The 24,185-nt window shown below is 42.9% G+C and overlaps 1 protein-coding gene across 1 annotated transcript in view; it reads right to left on the bottom strand.

The window, feature by feature from the left end:
* The window catches only part of GALNT10 (polypeptide N-acetylgalactosaminyltransferase 10), a 74,664-nt gene extending 51,347 nt beyond the window's left edge, over positions 1-23,317 (bottom strand). Inside the window, exon 1 of the mRNA XM_079319587.1 lies at positions 23,003-23,317. Coding sequence (XP_079175713.1) covers positions 23,003-23,176 — 174 coding nt within the window. The 5' untranslated portion in view covers positions 23,177-23,317. The remainder of the gene's footprint in view (positions 1-23,002) is intronic.
* Positions 23,318-24,185: the final 868 nt, after the last annotated feature.

Raw genomic sequence — 24,185 nt, 5'->3', positions numbered from 1 at the left:
AGAGAGCATGTTCACAGGTGAGCCATGTACAACAGCAGCTGGAGAGTGCTGGCACTTAAATAACACAGAGTAACTCGACACTGTAAAATTAAAGACAGCAGCAACTGCTTTCAAGTAGCTGTAATAATTTGTCATAGCATTTAATCAACTAACCTCTTGTGGAAAACATCCCCTCTGCAGTGATGCTCTCAGGGTAAGGATTCATGGAGGAGACAGGCTGTGGTAAGAAAGATGGATTTTTAAGTAAAGGTGGAACTACAGCAGGAAGGGTGGTTGTCAAACTTCAGGGGAAAAAAGCACCACACTGGTTATACACCAGTAATGAGCAGGCAGATTATTTAGCCTAAACCACAGGCAGCCACACCTAATCCTGTGAACAGTCTCTCCCATGAGATCATGAAACATGATGCTATATGGAAAGCGTTTTTTGCCCAAGAACATTAGACTGAATCCCAAATCCATTATATACAATGCCAGTTTTGGGTGCCAGCACATGCAAGATCACTGGGAGACAAACTGCATTTTTTTAATGGTAAGATGAAAGGAAGAAAAAGAAAGGAAAAGCAACTGCCTTCCCAAAACACAAGCTAAATGTTAGATGTGGAAGTTATCACCTTTTGCTAGAAAGGCAAGAGAATCATAAATATGCCACACACTTAATGCATGGAAACAAGTCATCTTTGAGTAATTTTATGCTATTAAGAGATGCACACTGAATGTGGACCCAAATCACTTCATAATTCATAACTACCACATACTAAAGGTCATTCTTGGTATTTCACTGCAAGTCACCTACCAGAGTGGTCTTTCAGATGCATCTAAATTCACTTCACCATGCAGACAGAGCAAGGAAACCCATTCACCCCTCCTCAGTATCTACCTCAGAGAGAAGTGCCACTTCTCTCTCAGCTCTTCTTCACAGATGACTTCAACCAGACCTACTTCCCCATGCCTCATGTTACAAAACACTCCAGAGGCCACACAAAGTGAACTAGACTTTTTTATTTCTAAGAACAGCTTTTGAAACTTGAAGTAAGCAAAGAGACTTCAAGTGTCTACATGATGTTCCCAGATTAGGAAATATTTATGTATTTCCACAAATTTACCATGGTGCAAACAGGCAAGACAAGTTCACCATCCCAAAAAGCCTAAGCCAGAGCAGTTGGCTATTATGAATAATAAAAGCAAAAAGCTCAGATAAATGTCTATGTTTCAGTAATCCCATTTAGGACAGCTGCTCAGAAGAACCTCCGTAGGAGTGGATTTTCACAAATTACATTAACAGGGGGGAGGACCATAACACTTATTGTAATGACAAGATGTCAATCTTGCCAAAAAGTAAAAAGTAAGATTCTCAGTTCATGCAATTTAGTGGAATTAGTTTCCAATTTGCATAACAAAACAAAAATCAAGGCTGCTCTGTACTTTCAAGTAAAACTAATCTTAGACTGATAAATCCTGACACTTTTGTCCATAGTCTGAAGTAAATCCTTGCAAATTCTTTGAAGAGGTGAGACCAACAGTCTTGTTGCTCTACACAGCTGAGCAAAACCAGTTTACTGAATTACACTGTTCTACACTCATCATCTTGGGAAGCACAGCTCAGTTTAAAGGCTTTTTTCCTTTCTCAAATCCAGCTTCTCTCATTGATATGGTTGCAGTAAGTCCTCATCCAGGGCCATACCAGTGCAGTGGAGGGGAAAGTAAACTGGAAAATGGGGACAAGATCATCAAATTGCCTCTATTACCAAGACAATCCCTGTCAAAGTCCTCCTTAACAGGCCCTGGTTACTGGATCCTTATTTTTCAGGCAGCAGAGCACACTCAGGCAATCAATTTAAGATTCTTCCTGCCATTTCTACCATTCCAAAAGTCAAATTCAAACTTTGATACTTCCTCATACAGGAAAACGTATCAATCTCCAACTCCCCCTAACTTTCAGGCTTATTAAACCAGAGGTTAAAAACCTTTTAAAGCAGAAAGTTGCTTCAGCCAAAAGTGAAGGGAAACTCAGTTGACAGCCTTAAAGGAATCAGTAAATAATTATTACTAAGTGAGAAATTCCACACATTTTTGTCTGCTTAGTACACCTATTTTAACATCTCCAAACAGTTGAATCGAATTAGTTGCTGCAATTTAAGCCACCTTCTCTATATAAAACTTCCAACAGGCACTTGCTTTAGTTTCTAGAACTGCATCAAGCCTGTGTTAACATTTTAATCTCAGGGACAGCCAAAGAAGAGCCCGATTAAACAGCAACCCCACAGTAACACCATTCTGTTTAATCTTCTTTGCAAGAAAGAAAGACCATTGCATAAAACAAACAAACCCAAAAAAACCCAAACCAACCCAGTACTCATGTTATAAAAGCTTTCATCACTTAATCCTCTGTCCTCTGTAAGAATTCTCCTGACCTTCTGAACACTTTCTGCAGCAGCTCTTGCTGCAGCAAGCTGAACATTTCCTCCAAGAAGGGGAAAGTCTGAAAAAATTACACTACATGATGAGTGACATGGGAAAATCAAATACTTTAACCTCCAAAATTCCTTTAAATGCATTTTATAAAAGCAGCAGTTGCTTCGAACAAGCCAAGATATTGCACTTAGACCACAAAGATGAGAAACCACCCCAAATTCCTTCGAGTTAAATGGAAGCCAAGTTTCTGCTAGATTCCATCAAAGGTAGGATCATTTTCTTTTCTTTAAGAAGATGCAAGCCAAAGTTCATAGCTTCTATGGATTTCAGAGTATTCAGATCAATCTTCTGAGAGCTGCATAAAAATACTGAGTGCTTTTGACTGATCTTTCAGAAAATAAACTGTGGCTTGTCTTCTAACCAGAAATGTGAGGGATTCAGGCTCCATGCACAGTAGAGAAAAAGGACCTCTGAGCCTAAGTATGTTCAGACAGAGCTGCAGCTGAGGGGCACATTACTATCTTTGAGATTTTTTTTCTGATGAAGTTATGGCAAGAAACCAGAGCAAAAAGAGATAGTGGAAATATCCAGGGTGACTGGAGGAAGAAACTTCTTTGTGGCAAAGAAAAGATCCATATTACCAACACCAACCTTCAATGCATAAACTTTCTTAGTAACAATTTGTAAGCCAAGAAAAAGTGTCCAACTCATCACATGCAACCAGTAGCTCTGGACTCTGAACTCAGTAGAAGTTCTCCTCCTTGCCAAGGATTTTATACACACATTCTCTGATTTTCCAGAACCATCACACAACTGGCAATGGCAAACCAAACCTCTGCCTGAATGTTTCATTTGTTATAGCGTGTCAATACAAAGACCCATTTTATACTCCTGTACAAACAGAATCAGACATGAAAACTTCTCCTCTTTGCCAGGCACCAGAGAGAGCCTTTGTTCAGCTGCACAAGAATTCAGTGTAACCAGTTCATACTTAAAAATCAGCGTGCAGCAGTGAATGTTCACCATCCCAGAGCATGGAGAGATTTGCTGGGGGGATTACATCTAAGCAGTTTTAAACACTAATGTGAAATAGCAAAATCCAAATCATTAGACCTGCATTTGCTGGGCTCGACTCCCACCCAGGGCACTGTGCCATGTCCCTCCCAGCAAAGCAGGCAGCTCCCTGCTCCAGCACTTACCATTGATGCTTCCAGCCCTAATCTGCTCTTGGAATTGCTCCCCAGTGCCAGGCAGACTCCAGGGATTCCAGTGAGCACAAGCTGGCTTATATTTAAAGCAGACCAAAGCTGGAGCAAGGCTCTTTAGGGGTAACAGACAAGCAAGGAGATTCCCTTTGGTCACCCTGTGTGCTACAAACTAGATGCACTATTAACTTCTGTATATATAAGAAGTACATACCATGTTCTGAAATAGCTTTTTACCAAAACAACTCTCATACACACAAAAAAGAAAAAGTTATCGATAACACCTCAGCAATCCCCATTTTCCTTCAAAACTCTATAAAGATTTTGGGCAAGACTCCCTACAAAATGTCAAGAGATCAGGACCATTACTTGGTGAACTAACCTATGAACAAGCCCTGTCAGATGTAGAGCTGTTTGGCACATCCCTGCCTGAAGAGGGATTTCTGCTGCCCAGGTTTCACCTGCAGCCTTGAGTCACTCAGCCTGTCCCAACCTGAGAACCCAGAGCTGCATATGGAATCACACATTAATGAACTGTCTACAGCAAAGCACAGACATTTTCCCACTCTCTCTTGTATGGAAAAATGAATGTGAATGGTTTATGCAGTGATGAATCAAGCTGTCTGAATTTTGCAAGTCAAGGACATCAGATGCAATTCCCATGTCAATATTCTTATGGTCCCTCTCCCCTCCTCAAGCCACACATCTGATATGCAAGCAACATTTTGTATCCCATATGTATGTGAAAATGTCCTTCTGGGTGATTCAAAGGATTCACAACTATACAGAAAAGACATGAAGCACCAAAAAATTCTTCAGTTATAACTATTTACTTTAATCTTGAACAGAGTAAGTGAAATACCACAAAGGTTTCTGTAGCAAAGGGTCATGCCCTGCTCATGATGTACAAAACACATTTCCATATGTTTTAATAAATACTTCAATTTTTTTTTGCCTTTGTGCTGAATAGCTGTACACCTGTTACAAATTCCAGGTCAGCATAACAAATTCCAGTTAGTTATATGTCAAGGTACCTTTTGAAGAGTCCACCTTCCAGTATTAGCAGTAGAGGGCCAGTAAATAACACCATGCAAGACCATCTGTGGCAGTATTCGTTCCAGTCTCCACATGTGTCTTGACTAACATCTGTGCCTGTCTCACAAAATAATTTTTTCAGCTAGCAAATCCCCCTGAGAAAGGCAGAAAGTAAATTTTCTTGATTCAGACACTGAACATTTAATTCCTAAAACTTTATTTTCAACATTTCCTTAGAATACAGTGTATGTAATATTTAGAGCTGCTGGCTTCCAGGAGATATTTGTCAGAGCCCATTTAGAAGTGATAACATCTAAAACATCTGCAGCTGGTTATAATGCATCAGGAAAATAAAGTTGTCTGGCCTTAGCACCATGCTGGTGTTTAAAGGAAAAAAACAAAAATTGAAACCATATGTCTGCTCCTAGTTTAGTCTCAAGTGATCCATATTTCATAAGGTAAGTTGCCATTAATTTTTAAACTCCTATGAGTTGAATTCTACTAATTGGACTTCTTGGGTTTTTAAAAAATGCTTTAAAAAACAACCCCTTAAAATTCCCCAAATTCAGCTGGTTTTGATTGTACCAGTCAAACATCCATAATATTTCTGGTAAGAGGAGCAAGCTCCAGAAGTTATCATAAAAGTGCCATGGCTGAAATACCTCCCTTGGCTTCTACCCCAGAAGAAGTTTCCTGCAATTGTTTTATTCAGCTTATCATTATGAATGCACAAAATGATATCCCTTCCCAAGTAATTTACATTGTGGGTTTTAAATTTAAACTTCATCTCAAATAAATAGTGGCTTACTGTTTCAAAAGAAGTACATGAGAGCAGGGATTTTAAATCAGTCAGGAACTCAGTTTTGATCCAGACCTTCCATTCCCTGTGAATGAAATCCATTCCAACAAGGATTTTCCTGCTGCAAAGGTTCTTGAGATACTGATCCTATGGCCCAAACAGGGACTCTAGAATGTAAAGGCCAAAGCCAGCTCAAACAACTTGTGCTAAGGTGTGCAAAAATGTTCTATTTGAATAGCAAATATTCAGCACAACCTTGTGGCCTGTGAGCACAGCTCAACATCACTAAGGACACCCCACCAGCCAGGTCCAGACCAAGAGCACTGGGAGTGATGTACTGCAAACAGAAATCCTCTAAACAAAACACAAAATTGTGCTCCAGACTGCAGAGAAGTGGTCCAAAAACTGTGCAAACCCTCCCCCAAAACTCCATCTTCCCACTAATTGTTGCTTTGTGGGTCAGAAAGCAGCAACTGTTCACACAGCTGTGATGCTGTCTTGTCTTTTAAATGTTCATTTTACCTCTGCTGCCCTGAAGAAAGCACCTCTCAGAAACCAGGCACATCTGGAAAACACTCTCAAAAGCAGAGCAGGAACAGAGGAGCAAGGCTTGTGCTAAAAATCTGACCTCTCTGGGTAAGATGTTTTACAAAGGAATTATCTAGCACAGTGATAGAAGAGGCTGAGCACAACGAATTTTGTGTTTATACCTCCTGGGAAACTTAAGGGAGATAAACAGCCCTGTCAAACTTGGTTATCTTAGAAAAATAAACATTTTTCTCAGCGCCATGGATTAATGCACTCACTGCCTTCACTGCTTAGAGCCTGATCTCAGTGCAGAGTTTGTAAGAGCTGCCTCCCATTCTTCTTTCAGAACACAAAAGACACAGATTTGTCTTCTGCCTCCATGTGCTCCATGGATGCAGTTTCCCAGTAAAGCTTTTGCTGACTGACCCCTCAGCAGGCTTTCCCATTACTCCACAGTAATTGCACAGCAAACACAGACACAGTCATCCATTCCCACTGCTGAACTTTTAATAAGCAAAGATAATTACACAGCTTTTGATACACCAGAAGATTGCAGAGCAAACAGAAAACAATTAACATTTCACTTACTGTAAAAGACTTTGGGATGATGTACATGACAACTGTGCTCTCTATAACCACACATTTGTTTCCAGGCCAAGTTCTAACCTGAAATGCTCTTCCAAATTCCAGTCAGAATTGGAACGTTGACTTTATCAGCTCTTTTACAGCTGCTCATGGGTCCCAGTAGAAGCAACATAAACTGACAAGATTCTGATTTAATTTTTTGTTTTAAACCTTTTGCAACTTCACAGAGCTGAGCAGCAAAATTCCAAAGCCAACTGCAAGCTCAGGAAGGCAGGGAACACACCTGTACCCTGACTTTATCTTGGGAGCAGCAGTCAAGGTTTCCTAACACTGGCTGGGTCAAGGGAACACTGATTATCATCTTCCTGCAGAAGGTACAACTCCACTGAAGCTCCTCCAAACTACCTGCAAAATACAAAAACAATCTATGCAGAACTTGGATTTGCAAAAGAAACAGAACCAGAGCTCTCTTACAAATATGTATTTTAAGCTAAGAACTCCACTTTACTGCTACAAAAATCCACTTCCCTCCAATACACACTTTTCAGTTTGATACACAGAATATTTCTAAACACTAAAAACCTAATTAAAACACAGCACTCAATCCATGACAGTACATGTATCTGAACTCACGACAGGGTTTGGCTTTGAGGCTTTAACCACTATTTTGGTGGCAGGGACAGAGCTTGGCAGGGACAGCCCCAGGACATCACAGTTTCTCTTTCTCTGGAACTGGTCACCTTCAGATCCCCTCAGCAGCACACTGAATACCTGCAGCACCACAGCTGCACCAGCAAACTTGCCATACTGTGCAATTTTTCTGTATGATACCAAATATATCATCTATGATCACCCAGTCTTTTAGAAGCAGACTGGGTTCTGCAAAAAAACAAAACAAAACAAAACAAAAAAACAAAAGCATTTTTAGATGGCTGTTAGTCTATTGTCTTACTCAGCACTACCTGCTCTTACATACCCAGGGATTTTGGAAGTGCACACAAAATATTTGTTTCCACTACTGCTAAAAAACCACAACTACACAATTGCAAAATTCTAAAGAGTGACTCAACAGCAATGTCAGTTCACAAAAAGGCAAACTACTGCAAAAACCCCTAATAATTTGTTTATTTGAACTTATCTGTAACCCACAAGCAGCACAGTATTATTTTGTAACTCATAACATCAACTCTGAAAGGAATGTACAGCCAGCTTTCAAAAGACTTCTAGAAAATGCCTGGAACATTTTAATAACTTAATTCTGACTTGGAGAAATCTTTAATTAACAGAGCATTTAGAAAGCATTTTCAGAACAATCTGGAATCCTGTGGAATGTGTTAAGGCCTCCAAGGAAGCCTGTTCTGGCTGAGCTGAGATCAGTCATGACTTAGAAAGGGAAAGCAGCAGGCAGAAGCACCAGCATCATCCAAACCTGAGCACACAACTTATCTGCAGTGTCAGTATTTGCCTCCAGGAATGCCCCTGCCACTCTTCTATCACTTCATTTGAAGAATTTGCCCTGCTTTTTCCCACAAAGATGGCATTACCCAAATCACAGTCATGCAGGACTTGACTTACAAGAATTAACTGCTGCTTACTTTTGCGCCAGCAAGCCACTGCTAATCCTTGCTCCAGCAAAAAAGCAAGTGAATTAGGTCAAGGCAGCTTAAATGCTGCATAGCACCTTATATCCACAGCTCAGACAGCACTTCCACACCCAGGAGCTACAGCAGACAACAGTGAGTCAAGTCCAGATGGCCAAAGGGTCTTTGTCTGGATACCAATGAACTTTGCTTTACTCTTTAAATAAGGCTTATGTATTGAAATGCCTTATCTAGTACTTATTTGGAGGAGATTATACCCTGCTGGGTGCTGTTTTGTAACTTCTTTCAACCATAATCTTTTCCCTTCTAGCAATAGAAATGATGATAGAAATAGATGGAGCAGCAAAAGCTATTGCAGAGACACCTTTCTCTTTCTGAAAGCTGTCCCATCCAACCAATGCCACTGTTTCTAGATGGTGCCTTAACACTGCAAGACACCAAAACACCTCAGTGGCTTTTTTTGTTACACAAAAATGTTTAATGACAGACATTTCCTTTTGAGTTGCAGACCAGGAGAGAAACCAGAGCTCTTCTGAGACTTGAAAGCAAGCGAGGAGACACAGCTACCACTTTAGAGTGCTGCTTTAATGCAACCACCTTCTGCAGCAGCTGCACATTGACCTGCTGAGCCAGAATGCAGATCCCACCCTGGAGCTGGGAGGGAGCCTTGGGAATGAATATTCAACCCCACAGACATGAAACATCCCCCTTGCTGACACCACAATGAAGAAACTAAGGCCACTCAGGCAATTGCATTAACACAGATTAATCAAGCACTGTGTCAGATCCATGGGATGCCAGCTTCTAGTACACAGCCCATCAGCTTTCCCAGAGTTAGTGCCAAGTGTTTGCCCATTGCAGCCCACTCCGTGGGCTGGGCTTGGGATTAGGATGCTGCCTGAGGAGCAGATGAAGAAATGGACATTTCTAAATCCCTCTGGAAAGCTGTTCTGCAGTATATTTGCTTAAGAGCCTGTTTGATGCTTCCACTGTTCTGGCTGCAGATCATAGAAATCTCTTATACACTCGTCATGGATCACCCAAGCAATTCCAGTAAGACCAGTAAGGAGGAAATCTTCATAACAAACTGAAGCCAAGATTACTTTGAACCAATAGGACACTTAAAACTCAAGGAGATTCCACAAACTAGGTGATATCTTTGCAACTGCTGTCTCTCCCTCCTTTTTCAAGTGTTTGTTAATCTTTAGATCTTTTGGAAGAGGTTCACTGTTACAGAGTTCAGCCTCATTAGGTACTAAGCAGAATTGCAAAAGTCAACATTAAATTCATAAACCCAGACATGCAATTAAAACCTTGGATTACATTTCATTAAATTTTAAGAGTACACTATAACCAATCAGTTTTCAGGGTCTTGTCTGCCAACCAGTCTCCTCTTCTGAGGAGCTGCTGAGAGGTTTTAGAGGCTTGCAAAGCTTTTCACCCTGTGATTTCAAACAAGATCCAGGTGCATAACCTGAGCTCATTATTTAAATCCTGACCCTTCTTGCTGCACACAGCACAGAACCAGAGCAGGCTGAACACACACTGAATGGTGATGTGTTACATGCTGCTCTTGGTTGGGAAGCCAGAACAGAATCCTAACTGCAGCACTGAGCACAAATCCATGTTAAGCTGAACAAAGCTCCCATGCAGGATAGAAGGAAATTTCCTTGGATATTCTCCTCTACCTCCTGAGCAGAGATCACTGCAGGTGATGATCAAGTCCACAGTAACATCACAACACTTCAGCAAGAGCCACAGCTTTCAACACACTCCAGAAGAAGAGTAAAAACCCCAGGCCAGCAGATACAATGTGAATCCATTAGAAATGGATCCAACTTCCACCAGCTTGAAAACATTTTGCTGAAGACACCCTGTCATTGTGAAGCTGTGACTCCCAAATGAGGTAAGCTGGTGCTCCTCTTTAATGTTTAGATCTTTAACAGTTGTAAGGAAATAAAAGAATCAGCTATAATCAAGGTCTCAAAGTCAGTTCCTTTCACAGCTCTGACAAACTAAGGAAGAGGAAAATGGATCCATAAATCTGCCTGAGCCAGCAGATTCAAATATGAAGCAATCACAGAGTTGAGAGACACCACACATCAGACTGAAAACATCAAGGTCTTTGAACACTGGATTCAGTCACCAGTGAAAACCCAGATGTCCCTTTCAGAAATCCATGCAGTACTGGTGACACACTACAAAAATCTAATTTTTGCACTGCTGAGAAGCTCCTTTTTTGGTACAAGTACCAACAAACAACTCAATCTTTAAGATATTTTCTACAGAGCAACTTTAGGGGAAGGAAAATAAATACATACTTTCAGTTTGGGTTATTTTATGGGAAGCAGTCTGCCTTTGGGTGTTTTACTTTCTCCTTGCAGACTTCTGTCTAGGCCTCCTATGTGCTATAGAAATACAAATCAAATCTCATGAAGCCTTTACTTTTCCCTAAAGGGCCCAAATAATTTAATTCTGTTTTTCTAATTAATCTCAATAGTTATTCAAAAGCAATAACTTTAAAGGGTAGCAAAAATCACACCTAAAATAGCTTTAAAAACACTTAAATGAGTGGGACAACTCTGCAAAAAAAAAAAAAAGTCTAAGATAGGTAAATCACAACTGTAGTAAGCTCAAGACAGTTATTTTATAACTTGCATTTAATTGAATATTGCTTGGCTTCTTGCATTATTTCTTTAAATATTAATAGCCAAATGTCTACTTTGCAACAAAAGTCTAATTTTGATACCAGCTTGGTAATTCTATGTAGCAGTCTAATCTATCCCTTTTCTAGTTTTCAGGTATTCTCTAACCTCTTCTGACTTCCCCTAATACAAGTTGTATTGAGCTGCTCTGACAAAAACATTGCAGAGGGGAAAACAAGCAGTTTTCATAAACAAATACTGGCAAAGTTCAAGTGCAGGCATCAATTGTGATAAAGGCAACAGGGCATTTTCATTTTGTTCCCATTTATGTTGAATAGCAGAAATTTTGGAGCACTCCAACGTAAGTGACAAGATATGAAAAACAGGGTGAGGCAGCAGAACATTTTTACAGCACTTGACTGATGACTAACCTATGATGTCAAGGGCTAAATATACAAGAAACTTGAAAATCACAAGGCTGTGTATGTTGCAGCTCAATTTCCAGCTTTGTGTTTCCCAGAGGGGTCTGTGTCCTTGGCTGAGGTGTGTGGGCACTTTCAGGATCACATTAAAACAACTGGCTAGGACAGGCTCTTCACCTGGTTTCTCCAGATATTGATACATGGCTTATGTACAGTGGTGCCTCTGTATTGCACAGGAATCCCTTGTACCTGTTTGCCTGCAAAGAACACAGATATTTGTTATTTTGCATGGTGCAAGCAGGGATGCACAGTCAGCTGGGGGCTGTAGCTGCTGCACAGCAGTGATCCTTGAGCAGGGCAGCAGGGCTCCATCCTCCTCCTCTCCCTGCACCCCCAGGGCTCTGAGCAAAGCACCAGAGCCCCCCATGGCTCTGCAGAATGGGGCTGAGCTGTGCTCTGACCTCAGCATCCTCACAAGGTGCTCAGTGCCAAGCATGGCTCTGGGGGGAGGAGGAGGTGACAAATGTGACCCCAAACCCCAAAGACATGAGCAACACCTCACAGGCTTGACTGGCAACAATCCTGGACCCAGGATGTCAGGACTGGACACTCAGCTGGTTTCTGAGGATCATTCTCTGCCTCAGCCCTTAAATCCACAAAAAGGGCTGGGTACCAGTCTCTCCCTTTGTGAGGTTTTCAGTTCACCCTGAGCATACAAATACCTGCATTATGTAACACCACAATACAAACAGTGATTGATTCAAAGGCAAAACACTTTTCTACATGAAGAAGAAATTAAGGGGAGCACACAGAGAAAGACAGCAGTCATTCAGTTAAACCTCAATGATTTGGAAGACAGCATGTCAGCTACATACAGATATCCCTAAAAATAACTATTTTCCATTCCTACCCTCAACCTGACCCACAAACCACTACATTTCTCACATTCTGTCCATTCAGCTTTTTCTTCACACAACAATATTTCTTCCACTTCATCCTGCAGCACTGGTCCCACTAATCACTGACATATGCTCCAGCAGAGTATTTCCTCTGGCATGCTCTAAAAAGAAGCACTGTCACCAGAGCAATATAAGTGCTGGCAAATATGGTCTGTCAGGTTTTGTTTTCAAGGACTATAAAAATAGACTTCACTGCATTAGGCTTGAAAACTCATACCCTCTAGAAATAATTTCTGAAACAAGTTTTCACATGACTTGTTATTGTTTTCAAGTATCCAGAGAGAAAATCTGTTCTTTTCTATTTAATTTCACATTTTCAGGTTAAGCCAATATTTGGGTTCTTCTACACAACTGACAATTCCCAGCTAATTTATCAGCAATGCCAGTGCTCTCTGCTCACATATTCATGACAATTCACAGCTTCTCAGGTGCATTTCTATCAGCAGCAGCCTCTTATTACCAAAATATCACCACTTGAAAAGCCACAAACCATCAGTTGTTTCCACACCTTGGCCTTTCATCCAGGGTGACCAGTATTAGTTTATGCTGATAACAGCTTTGGCCAAGATGCACAGAAAAGGATGTTGGCATAGACTGAGGTTCAACACACTTTCTTGTTAGCTTGCAATTGATTTGCCAAGGACTTTCTGTAATCAGCAGGTCCAAGTTCCTATTTGCAGAAAATATGACAGTATAATGAATGAAAACTTGTCTTTTATACAGATTTTACACAGATTCTCTGCAGCAGTCAAAATCAAAGACAACACAAGCAGGACCTCCACACCTTGCAGATAAGACTTTTCCCATCTTCCATATCCCCATTAGCAGAGCACAAAATTCACATTTGAAGATCAGAAACAATCTGGGGCACAATGGGTCAAGAATCACATTTCCAAAAATCAACAGCAACAGTGATAACCTGGACAGTTCTCTGGTCTCCATACACATAACCAGATACAATTCTGCCAGTTTCTACATCACAATCCCGGGTATTCCAGTACTTTGCAGATATTTTTGCAGTTTACTTCCATGCCCTTGATACCAAGCAAGCAAAATAATCTTGAGAAATTTCACTCCAAACACTTTAACTGTACCAATATAACTTCTTCACTGCTGCAAATAAGAGCTATGAGCAGATGCTGGTTTTCTGAAGGGAGACCATTTTTCCTAGGTTAAACCAGTACCTTGAATCAGTTTCCAAAACAGCCACACACAAAAAAAATCAGGCAGCACACAGCAGCAAGATATACACAGAAGTTTGAAATATTTCTGACAAAGTAAACCACAGCCTGAGAATCAAAGGGAACTGGCAGCCCAGAGTGTATTTGGTGGATCAGCAAAACCAACATGCACAGGAGTGGAAAAAAAGAGTTATTCCCTTTTACTTGGCTATCACACATAAAACACTGGCAACAGGCCACCTGGGAGATAAACAAGAAGACAGAAGATAATCACAGGGTTCACTTCTTTTTGAGATCCTGAATAAGCCTGTTACACAGTGGCTAACATGGACTGACAGGCTAAATTTAAGTGACCTTCTGTGATTGTGCAGAAAATTACTTTCTTGCCCAATGAAAGCCTTTTACAACATCATTATGTCTGTATTTATCTAGTTTTTGGGGTTCTGATTTGCTTCAGTGATGGAATACATTTTGCTTGTGTTTATCTGAGCTGAAATTACAGTCTCTAAAGAGAGCCACTTCCAAGGAAGCAGAGTTAAGATTAAAGTCAGCCTGAGCCAAAGTGAAGGAGCTGCTTACTCTTTTAAAAACATTATAAAAACTCCCAGAAAACAAACAAAAAAAATCTTATGGGATGCCAGTCCTGGTTGTGGTTATTTTTATACCATACCCTAGATCAAAGTAAGTAAGACTCTTATTTTTCAAAGGAACATCATACTCTAAGACATCTTTGAAAACTTTAGTCTAAGCGTTAAGAACACTCAAACTCTGTTTCACCTGCTTTTTATTAAGAAACTACTAGACCCTGTGAAAATTTCTTCTTTGGACTTCATCTGAAGGCTGGGAAATGTTATGGAAGCTCCAGAGAGAAAATAAACTAGTTCTTTTCCACCAGGGAGAAAAACTGTTTCCTTGCTAGTTTGATCAACTAGGTAAAAGTAACCTCCCAAATGAATTTGAACACAAGTAAAGGCAACTTGTAGAAAAACAAGGCTATGTGATTTTCCACTGAGAAAGGACCAAGACTGGCTACTAGGGGGTTTTAAATATTAGATCTTCTGAATGATCATAAACAGGCAGAGAACAAAATGACTTTCATTTGAAAAGCCACCTTAGCTTGCAGACAGAGCTGCAAGCAAAGGATTTCAGGGATCAAGCAGAGCAGAACTTCTCAAAGCAACTTAAGCTTGTAAAGAAAACCCAGTTGTTGAGGAGGGCTGAAGCCAGGCAGCTCTGTGTGGAGGAGGGACAGCTGACAGTGTTCACAGACAAGATCTGGTAAATCCCAACATCACAAAACCTTGACTAACAAAGACAAAACGCCAATCTAATCAGATTTTTTGAAAGGGAGAGTATTCAAACAAGAACATCTCATGCATCCAGAAAGTTAAAATTTTTGCAGACTGATTTACTGTTCTTCTGTGAATCTTTTATGACCAAATAGCTCTACAGCAGGAAGACAGGCTTCATTTACAGGCATCCAAGTTTAAGACACGAGTTCTTTTTGTTTGAAATTTAACCCCTTTGCTGGTCATTATTTCAGTAAACACCTGCATTTTCTGTGTATTTCAAAAAATATCCTTTTGGAAGTTTTACTTCAGCAGTCACCTTGTGATCTGCAACCACAAAGAGCAGGACAAGTTGTCTCTTTGAAAGCTACATCAGGGAAAGGTGTCAGGTCACCACTAGATCAGCTACACAAGGCATACACATGAGAAACACACATTAGTGATGAAGGGAGATGCTTTGATCAGAAATTAGTTACCTCTGGGCAGAAGCAATTCTCAGCCTAACAGGGAAGGAGGTCAGAATTCATCATTTTGAAAGACAAGTTGCTTCCTGCTAATTGTGAAGGAAAAAAGGATTAAAGTTGAAAAATTAATAAGAAATTGAGACTGGAAGACACAGTCACCTTATTTGGTGATATTATCCACCAAGCTGGGCAGCACAACACAGTCAAGCCTTGGTAGATTCCATCTTCCTTCCCTTCCTTTGCCTTCTATTTCTGGTCAAGGAAAGAATCAAAATATCCACATGAGTTACACGAGTTTGCTTAAAACAGGGTTTCCATTTTAAACCCTCTGAATGTACCCATGAGGGACATGATTTGCAGTAGCTGGCAGCCTGTGTTTCCAGAAAATGACAGGAGGACTAAATAAAACCTTTTAATTCTTGTGAGCTACAGAAGATGTGCCATTAATGGTCATCAGCTTTGGAAAGATAGCTGAGCAAAGTGGGAAGGCATGAAGCAGTGTCAGAGGAAACTGTGAGTGGGATAGGAGAGACTTTGGTTGTAATAAAATCAACAACTCTTCTACTGAAGCAAGTTTCTCCCTTGGATATTGGTCACCCCAGAGCACTGCTGATGCTCCACTGTAACTGTGGTTTAAAAGCCTTAATTATAGATATATGCTCTAGGGAGCTCTCTTATAACCTAGAGCTAAGATCAGAGAAAATGGAGGAACTGCAAAAGGGCAGAGAAGAGAGGTAATTATTTAGAAAGAAAAGCAAATTTAAGAACCAAAAAAATGGTAGACCTCCCTTCTTTGATGCTGCAAGTTAAAGCTTTATCAAGTTTATACAAGGAGCAATAAGGAAACATGTCAAACAACCCATTTCTTGTATTTTAAGGGGTGCAGAGCTGCCAGCAGATCTCAGACACAGTAGAAGTTACTCTTCTACCCAGGCATTTGAAAAGGAGAGCTGCCTGGCAACTCTTTGTGCTCATATTGATTTACTGATCTGTAGCTTTCTCCAATCGTTTGCCAGACCCTGTAAATCTAACAAAGGAGGCAGAGTCTGACAAGTCAGCCATAATTTGATATCCACTACTACTTATATTCTTAACAAAGCTGTGTAGATAAACACTCCATTCCTTGCTGCCTATCCATCACCCATGCAGGATAACACAAATGCAGGAAATACCACCACAGGTGTTGGTTACACTGATAGAAAAGATACCATTGCCACTGAGAGGCCAGGCTTCATGTGGAATAAAGCAGCACTTACTGGATCCCTGAGCTGTAACAAGTCATGACCTGAAGGGAAAACCACATGCAGACTCTTCAAGAGATAAAAGAGAATATGAAAGTTTTCCTACCACCACCAAGACAAAAGGCAGTCTGCAAGCAGAACATGGGTTTTTAAACCTAGAAAGTGGGGGCTATTATCCCTGGATTTGGAAATTTAGCATCACTCTGTTACGCTGACTCAGGCACCAGAATTTGTTCAGGAGTCTGTGAAACATGATAAACAGATTCACACTATCCCTGAACTGCTAAAAATCCCACTAACAGCTTTTGGTTCTGCAAACAATCTGGGCCTGAAGGCAAGATAGAATGCCATTTAAACTACTTTCTAGAAGCAGAGGAATCCCAGGACAAGCTTGAAGGAATATGCAAGTGGCCAAACTGCACTAGGACTGACCAAGATCTTTCTGTCCAGGGACAGGAGATGACACTAAAACAAAGTGCAAATGTCAGGCAGAAAGGCTCATTCTGATTTGATTTCAGAATAGGACAGAGAGCAAATTCAATTAACAGAAAGTAACTATTTCCAATCTAGCTCAGTCTGACTGAAGCCACTTTTACATAATATTTAATTGAATGACTATTAAAATAATCATTAATGTCTGCCTGCCTGCCATCACAGCAGACAGGTTTTAGTCCATTCAGCCATTCCAGTTTTTTAGACAAGAAAAAAAAAATCTACACTCAGGTCATTTGACCTGAGGGGACTTATTACTAAAAAAAATAAAAAAAATTCATGTGCACAAAGTCACTGCAGCCACCTCTCCCCCTGAGTGTAGACAGAATTGTGCACTATTCATGGTAGTACTGAACAGAAGCACTGTTAATTCAGGTTACTCCAGAGTTAACAGGATGGAAGCATGAAGCAGGATGGCCACTACAGAAAAAGTGTCCTCTGATGGCAAATATCAGAGCAGCTTTGTTTACAGGAGCACTTACACTGTGCTGAAGGGCCAGGGAGCTCAGCACACTGCACTCCATAAAAACAAACCACTGACAGCTCCACCAAAACCCACTGGGTAACAAGCTCACACGCTGAAATGGCTGCTTTAGAGGGGAATCCAAAATTCCTGCAGCACAGCTTTTCTTCCACAGATATTTCCAGCATGCAGTGGAATCCCTCCTAGCAGCTCTGAATGCACCCTGCCTGCTCTGCACTTCCCAAAAGGAAGCTGGAGGCTGCCTGCCTTCACCTGGCACAGGAAAAGGCTGCAAACAAACAGCAGCAGCATGTGGATTTGTTTTAACACCTGGATACAATTTCCTAGAAGTTAGGCAGGGTCTGTTCCTACACAATGTAAGCAAGGTTACAGCTGGCTCCCCAAGGAAGCAAATAGGGAGTGACAGGAAGGTAAACTGCAGTTCTTTATCTTTTTCTAATGATGCCTGTATTCAAACAGGGAGTGGAAGGTGGCACTATATAACAAAGTGTGGTTCATAATATTTTTCTGCCTGATTTCACCAACCCTCCTCACTGGTAATAAGTAACTTCCTGTTAGTTTTTCAGTCTCTTAAGTCAAGTAGCTGGCAGTTATCTGCCAGGAAATTTATAACTGTGGCTGCTCTTAAATCAGTTGTCTCTTGCAATTTGATTCATATTTTTTAAGGAAAAACACACAGCTCTGGAGATCATGACATGGTTATGGTTTTCACCAGTAACCTAAAGCATAGTCCAGATGCCAGGAGCCAAAAAGTTTTGAAGTAGAAACCTTTCTTCCATGAGGAAAGGTCACCATTGCAGCAATTAAGTGCATATGGAGCATGTTTGAACAGTGAAACTGAACCACTTTTCCGATAACAAAGTATAATAAACCTTTTATTTTCACACAGTGTAGGAGACTTACAATACAGCCCATTTGTTCATTCACCTTTGTGTTGCCATCACAATGAAAATCACCACAATGAGACCTTGAGTGAAGGCCACTGAAAGCTCCAGTTTCTTTATAAACATATTTTTAAATTTCACTTTGCACTTTACAGCTGTGAGATGGTTTAGACACTTCAGCTCACTTTGCCAATCACAAGTGCAGGACACATTTACACAGCTCAGGAAACCCTTTTTGCTTCCCAAGTGCACTCACTGAAGTGATAAACTTCAGAGCAGCCCACATTCATCCAGTCACTCTCAAATTTAAAACAGGCTTGTTCAGCTGTAGCACTTGCACTCCGGTCCTTAGATGCTAATTGTTTTACCCCATACTTACAGAAACAAGCTTTTCAAAGTTTCCCTTTGTGCCTGGCAAACACAGCAGTGCCCAAGAGGTCTGCAAGGAGCCAGCCCAGACAGGAGCAGCAGCAAGGTCTGGGACACAACCAGTCCACCTGCAGAGGAACCTGCCTGTGAAGAACAGCAAACTGGTTTCCTTCTGGCTGGCAGAGAGCAGGAAAGGTTTTCCTCTAATTTTTCCCGAGCCCTTCTCCTCCCTCCCCAGCCCTCAGCCTGTTGTTTAACAAACATTCTCCTCCTTATCAGCTTTTGCCAGCCCCACCACGATGCTGACAAAGCCTGACAACCTCACAGCTGCCCCCAGGTCAGAAGAGCAAAGCCTGTTCCCTTCCTCAGCTGAGGACATGAGCAGCAGCAGCCTGGAAGGCAGAGCAGCATTGCTCCCCACTCAGATCATCATTTTTAGCAATGCTGCCTGGAAACTTCAGGCACTAAACCTGAGTTTATCACCCCAAACTTTCCAACAGCAGCATCCTCCCAAGCCATTTTCAACCCCAGGTTTGCAGCTGGTTTCTCATTGCCAAGGAAGCAGCAGGAGGGTATACCCCACACCACTCCAGCCGGCCGGCAGCAGAGGGCACCACACAATCACCGATGTGATTTATACACTTCCATCATGCTCCCGAGTTAATTTATAGAGCACAAATTACTGCTACAACAAGCTACAGGGTGACTCCATAAAGCATTCATCATATCAGATAAAAAAGCTCTGCCACGAAAGGCAGCTAATTTGCTACAGTGCTTTTAGCCAGCAATTCAAAGAAAAACCTTCAAGCTTAGTATCTCTGCGAGCCACATTCTCAGAACAGCAGGTTTCACACAGAGTGCAGATCTCCAGCCTGACCACAGAAGAGCAGAGCAGTAGCTCTGCAGAGCATTGGAAGCCACATAAATACTTGCATTAGCCCAAACATAAACCATCAGCCCACAGCCTAACTCATCCAGGGTTTACACACTGCAAAGCTACATCCACATCAATTAAACATTTCGGCTGAGGATGCTCAGCAGCTTCCGAGGCAGACAGCAGAGATCCAAGAGACAAAAGGAATAGCTGCATTCCTTTTGCTTCTTCCTACCCCCACACCCACAGATCGTATGTTTTTACTTATTGAATAGTTGTTAAAAAAAGAAAAAGATGAATCTACAGAAAAGTCAATCTGCATTCCGTGAGCACACCGAGACACGTAGTGATCAGCAAACAGTACAGTCACGAAGTCAGAGCAGCTTTGAGCTGTCAGCAGAAACACTTCAGTACCACGATGCCACCATCCCCATTTACAGCCAGACCTGTTACACACCCCAGGAAAAAAGGACTTCCCAGATCATCTCTGCCCAGCCACTGTACAGAGCGAGAGGCACTTCTGAGCACTCGGCAGTTAAATGAGGACTAACTCAAAGCTTCAGCTTTTCTAAGGAGATCTGCAGCACGACCTTGAGGCCAAGACCTTGATGACTTCCCTCCATCTCTCCTCTGTGGAGTGAGAAGCACCAACTGAGCTGCAAAGAAACCCAAAGGCAGAAGGAAAGAACAGAAACCTCACCCTCCTTTTATTAAAGCAAGACACTATTTTCAGCCACCATAATGTTTCCCCTGAACATGTAAATACAGAAGCAATTAGCTGCCTAGGCACTTCTGCAGAAACAGTTTAGAATAAGCTTTCCTAGAATATATTTACATTGTTTCTGATTGCTTAATTTTCTGACACATTTGTTTCAGGCACTAGAAAGATTAAATAAAGCCAAATCACCTATAGTGATGTATATTTCCATATTACTGAAGTCTACACACAGCACAGGCGGACAACAAGAACTCCTGGGTGGTTTTGAACTTCAAAATTTTAGCACCATGACAAGGTTCTAGGAATTGCTTTATAGCTTTAATTCAGCTGTTTCTTAAAACCTTCCCCTTCCTTCTGCTATTACTCTGAGGGATAAAACTACTGACTGAAACAGCAGACACCATTTAAAGAGAAAGAATGAGCCTGGACAGAGATTTCATTGAAAAGCTCAATTCTGAACTACATAGGAAATATCCTCAATTCAAAGATTAGTCTGTACAAAAAGGCAAATTAAAGCCAGAAACAGAATAAAATATTTTCTGACTGCTCTGAATATATTTTTTCATTATATTTTCTCCTATCATCTGGAGTTTTTGTATTAAGAAGTCAGCTCTTTCAAACGGCTTCAGGAACTAGCAGACAAACAGAATATTCATTTACAAGCTGGAAGTTGATTATTAAGTACAAAACCCATGAATGCTTGTTGGGACCAAGGAAAGGAGGCTGGAACCATTGATTGTGAGGATGCCCAAAAAACTCACTGCAGTCAGCTGGCAGATACCTCTATGACAACAGTAAAACAAACCCACACAACTAAAGAGAAAAACAAAATTACATTTGAGTTGTTGTTATTCTGCTTCATCTGAAATTATTTTTACCAAAACAGCCTGTTGTCCTTTAGGCTATGTTTTCCCTTGCTCAGTGTAACTGGAGCTATCATTGCAGGGCCAAATCATTCAAAAAATAAGCACATGACACAAATACATCTTCACTCACAGACCCCCTGCAGCCCATAACTCTACATTAATTAGACTGGAAGATGAAGCCTTCAGCCTAAACCCCAGCAACTCTGATTTACACAAGTGCAAAGAGGTTTTACTGCAATTTTTCCAGTGAGCTGCACAGGCGTTTCCTGCCCTGCTCCACACACCATCAAAACAAAAGCAGATCTCAAATCACTGACAGCTGCCATACTTTACAGAGACATAAAGAAAAATAGAGCAGACATTGTGTGCAACACGGGCAGCTCAGGATACCTAAACACTGAGAACACTGCAAGGACACAGAAATCAGCAGAGACCCTGCCTGCCTTACACCTACCCAAAGCCTACAGAACAATTTTGGAAGACCAAAACCATAAAAGCCAACTTGTCACTTTGAAGCCTCCTAAGAATAATTTTCAACTTTCTCCTCGTTATCTCTGGAGGACACATGATTTTACAAAGGTCTTCATTTCACCCTAACACCACATGAAGCTATGGACCAGGGCTTGGTTTTCACCAGTCATGCAAAATAGATTCCCTGCACCCCACAAATATACAGGCATAAGGCAGTAACATCAGGAACTCCAGGCATGTAATGATCACTGTGTGATCATGTCAAAAGGACTCTGTGCAGATTTGAGGATCTGCTGCAAATTTATGGTTTACAGCAGACAACTGATCCCTTTCTCCAACAGCATGGGACACAAGCATGGTTATAACCAGACTTACACTAAAAAGGTCGCATTTGAAAAAGCATTTCTTGGGGGAAAGAAGAGCTCAGTCCCAGTTTGAGTACAGCTCTTTGAGAGCCTTCTCTCCCTCAGAGCTGAAATTGTCACAGCAGGCTTCTCCACCTTTACAGTGCAGTTACAGCAGGAAGTCTCCAAGGAGGGAAAGATTTAGACAACTAAGAGTTTTAAGTGGTTTTGAACAAGCAGAGCCTTTTAGAGTGGCAGCTGAACTGATAGTTACACAATGACATTTCAAGCTTTCAAGTCCCAATCACTCTTAATGGCAAAAAGCTAAACCCAGAAGGGGACACAGCAATTACACAGCCAAAAGTAAGCGCAGCTAAACTGTGCTTCCAAACGTCTAATTTGGGTGATCCAGCCTTCCTGACTCACACACTACACAGACAGGTTTGGCTGTTAAATTTACTACTACACCAGTGGGACAAGAAAGGAATGCAGCCATGTGTTGCAACATCCTCAGGCCACATATCCGGCGGGCATCCTCTGCCTCTCAGCAAGAGTTATCCGCTTCTCTTTTCCCAAAGGAGCATCACTGCACTGACATAATCCTCCAGCTCCACCTGGCACTCTGTGCTAGCCCTGGCCCCGGGTTCTGAGGGGACGCAGAGTAACAGGTGATGTTTGCTGCTCACACCCTCCCCAGGCAGGTAAAGAGAAATGGCAGAGAGGCACACCCTTGGGAAAGGGAACTGCCGCTCTTTGCTGTGCACGGATGGGACGGGCTCCCCTTCCTCACTCCTCGGCGCAAAAAAGCAAAAAACCTCGCTTGATTCCCTTACCACGCTCAGCCAAAAAATAAATACTCCGCAGCCGTGAATTGCCGAGAAGGTGCTCGCACTGCCCCTCCAACGCAGGCACAGGATACATAAAGCAGCTCCTTCCCGGGGACACAGAGCGCACCCCGATCCCCATCCTCTTATGGGGGCGGCCGCCGCCTCTCGCCCCCCTCTGGGATGGGGAGGGGGTCGCGCCCAGCCCCGCACGACAGCGGCTCCCCCGGGAGCCCCCGACCCTCACCCAGCGGCTCCCACCGGACCCCCCGACCGTCACCCAGCGGCCCCCAGCCCCGCCACTCACCGGCGCCTCGCCCGCCGCTGCCCCCGCGGCGGCCGCCCCGTCCCCGCCGGCCGCGCCGCCGCCCTCCAGCTGCCGCTCGCGGTACAGGGACCAGAGCCCCACGTTGGGCAAGAAGACGAGGGCGGCCAGCGCCAGCCCCACCGCCTGCAGCAGCCGCTTCTGCTTCCGCCGCATCGGAGCGGCTGCCGGGAGCGGGCCGAGCGGCGGGCTGGGGATGCGGAGCCGGCGGAGAGCAGGGAGCGCGGTCCGGCCGCCCCCGCCGCGCTCCCGGAGCGCAACTTTCGCCCGCGCTCGGCGGCGGCGCCGGGCGGCAACTCGGGCACTTCCGCTCCGCTCGCGCGGGGGGCGTGGCGCCCGAGACACCGCCCACCGCCCGGGGAGGCCCCGCCCCCGCTCCCCGCTAATTACCCTCCGCTAATGACTCCCCGCTAATGACTCCCCGCTAATGACTCTCTAGGAACGGCGCTCCGAGAATGCCGCGGCGCGGCGGGGTGTCTGGGCGGGAGCCGCCGCAGCGGGATTCGAACCGGCAGTGGTGGGGGGGGATCAAGGTGGTTAATTGGCTTAAAACCCCTTAATTGGGGAGAGACTCCTTAGATGGGAGCGAGGATTAGGCTTGGGAGGAGCAGTGCAATCAGGAGGTTAAGGGCTGCAGATGATCCCCAAAAGGTCCAGGTGGTATCCAAAGGGCTGAGTGCTCCCCGAAGGAGCAAAGGATCACAAAAGTGGTCCCCAAAAGGCTCTCAGTGCTTCCCAAAGGACCACAAGGGTGGTCCCCAAAGGGCTCTGAGTGCTCCCCGAAGGGCTGGAGTTCGCCCCACGGGCACTCAATAACCGGGGGACAAGCCAGCCTCCACCATGGATGGAGTTGCCATTGCCAGCCCCACCAACAGGCAGGATCGCTCCAAATCCATCCCCATCCGTGGTTCGCATTAAAAAACAGCGCTGTTTAACCGGATAGCAATAGTGGCTTCAACTATAACGTAAACGACATGATTGGCAGGCACTGGATAGTATTTGAAGGGCCTTTTTAGGGAAAAAAAAGCAATGGCGGCTCAGCTTTCCCAAAAATGGGGAGCGGATCGGTTTCCTCAATGAAGAGCACGCAGAAGATGCTCTGCCAGCACAACAGCCGTGAGGCTCGGCTGTGTGTGTCAATAGCAAAGCTGTGACAATCCGGTGC

The sequence above is a fragment of the Erithacus rubecula genome, assembly GCF_903797595.1.
Source record: "Erithacus rubecula genome assembly, chromosome: 16".
Lineage (NCBI taxonomy): Eukaryota > Metazoa > Chordata > Aves > Passeriformes > Muscicapidae > Erithacus > Erithacus rubecula.
The sequence above is the reverse complement of the archived record's forward strand: the minus strand, read 5'-3'. Positions and strand labels throughout refer to the sequence as shown.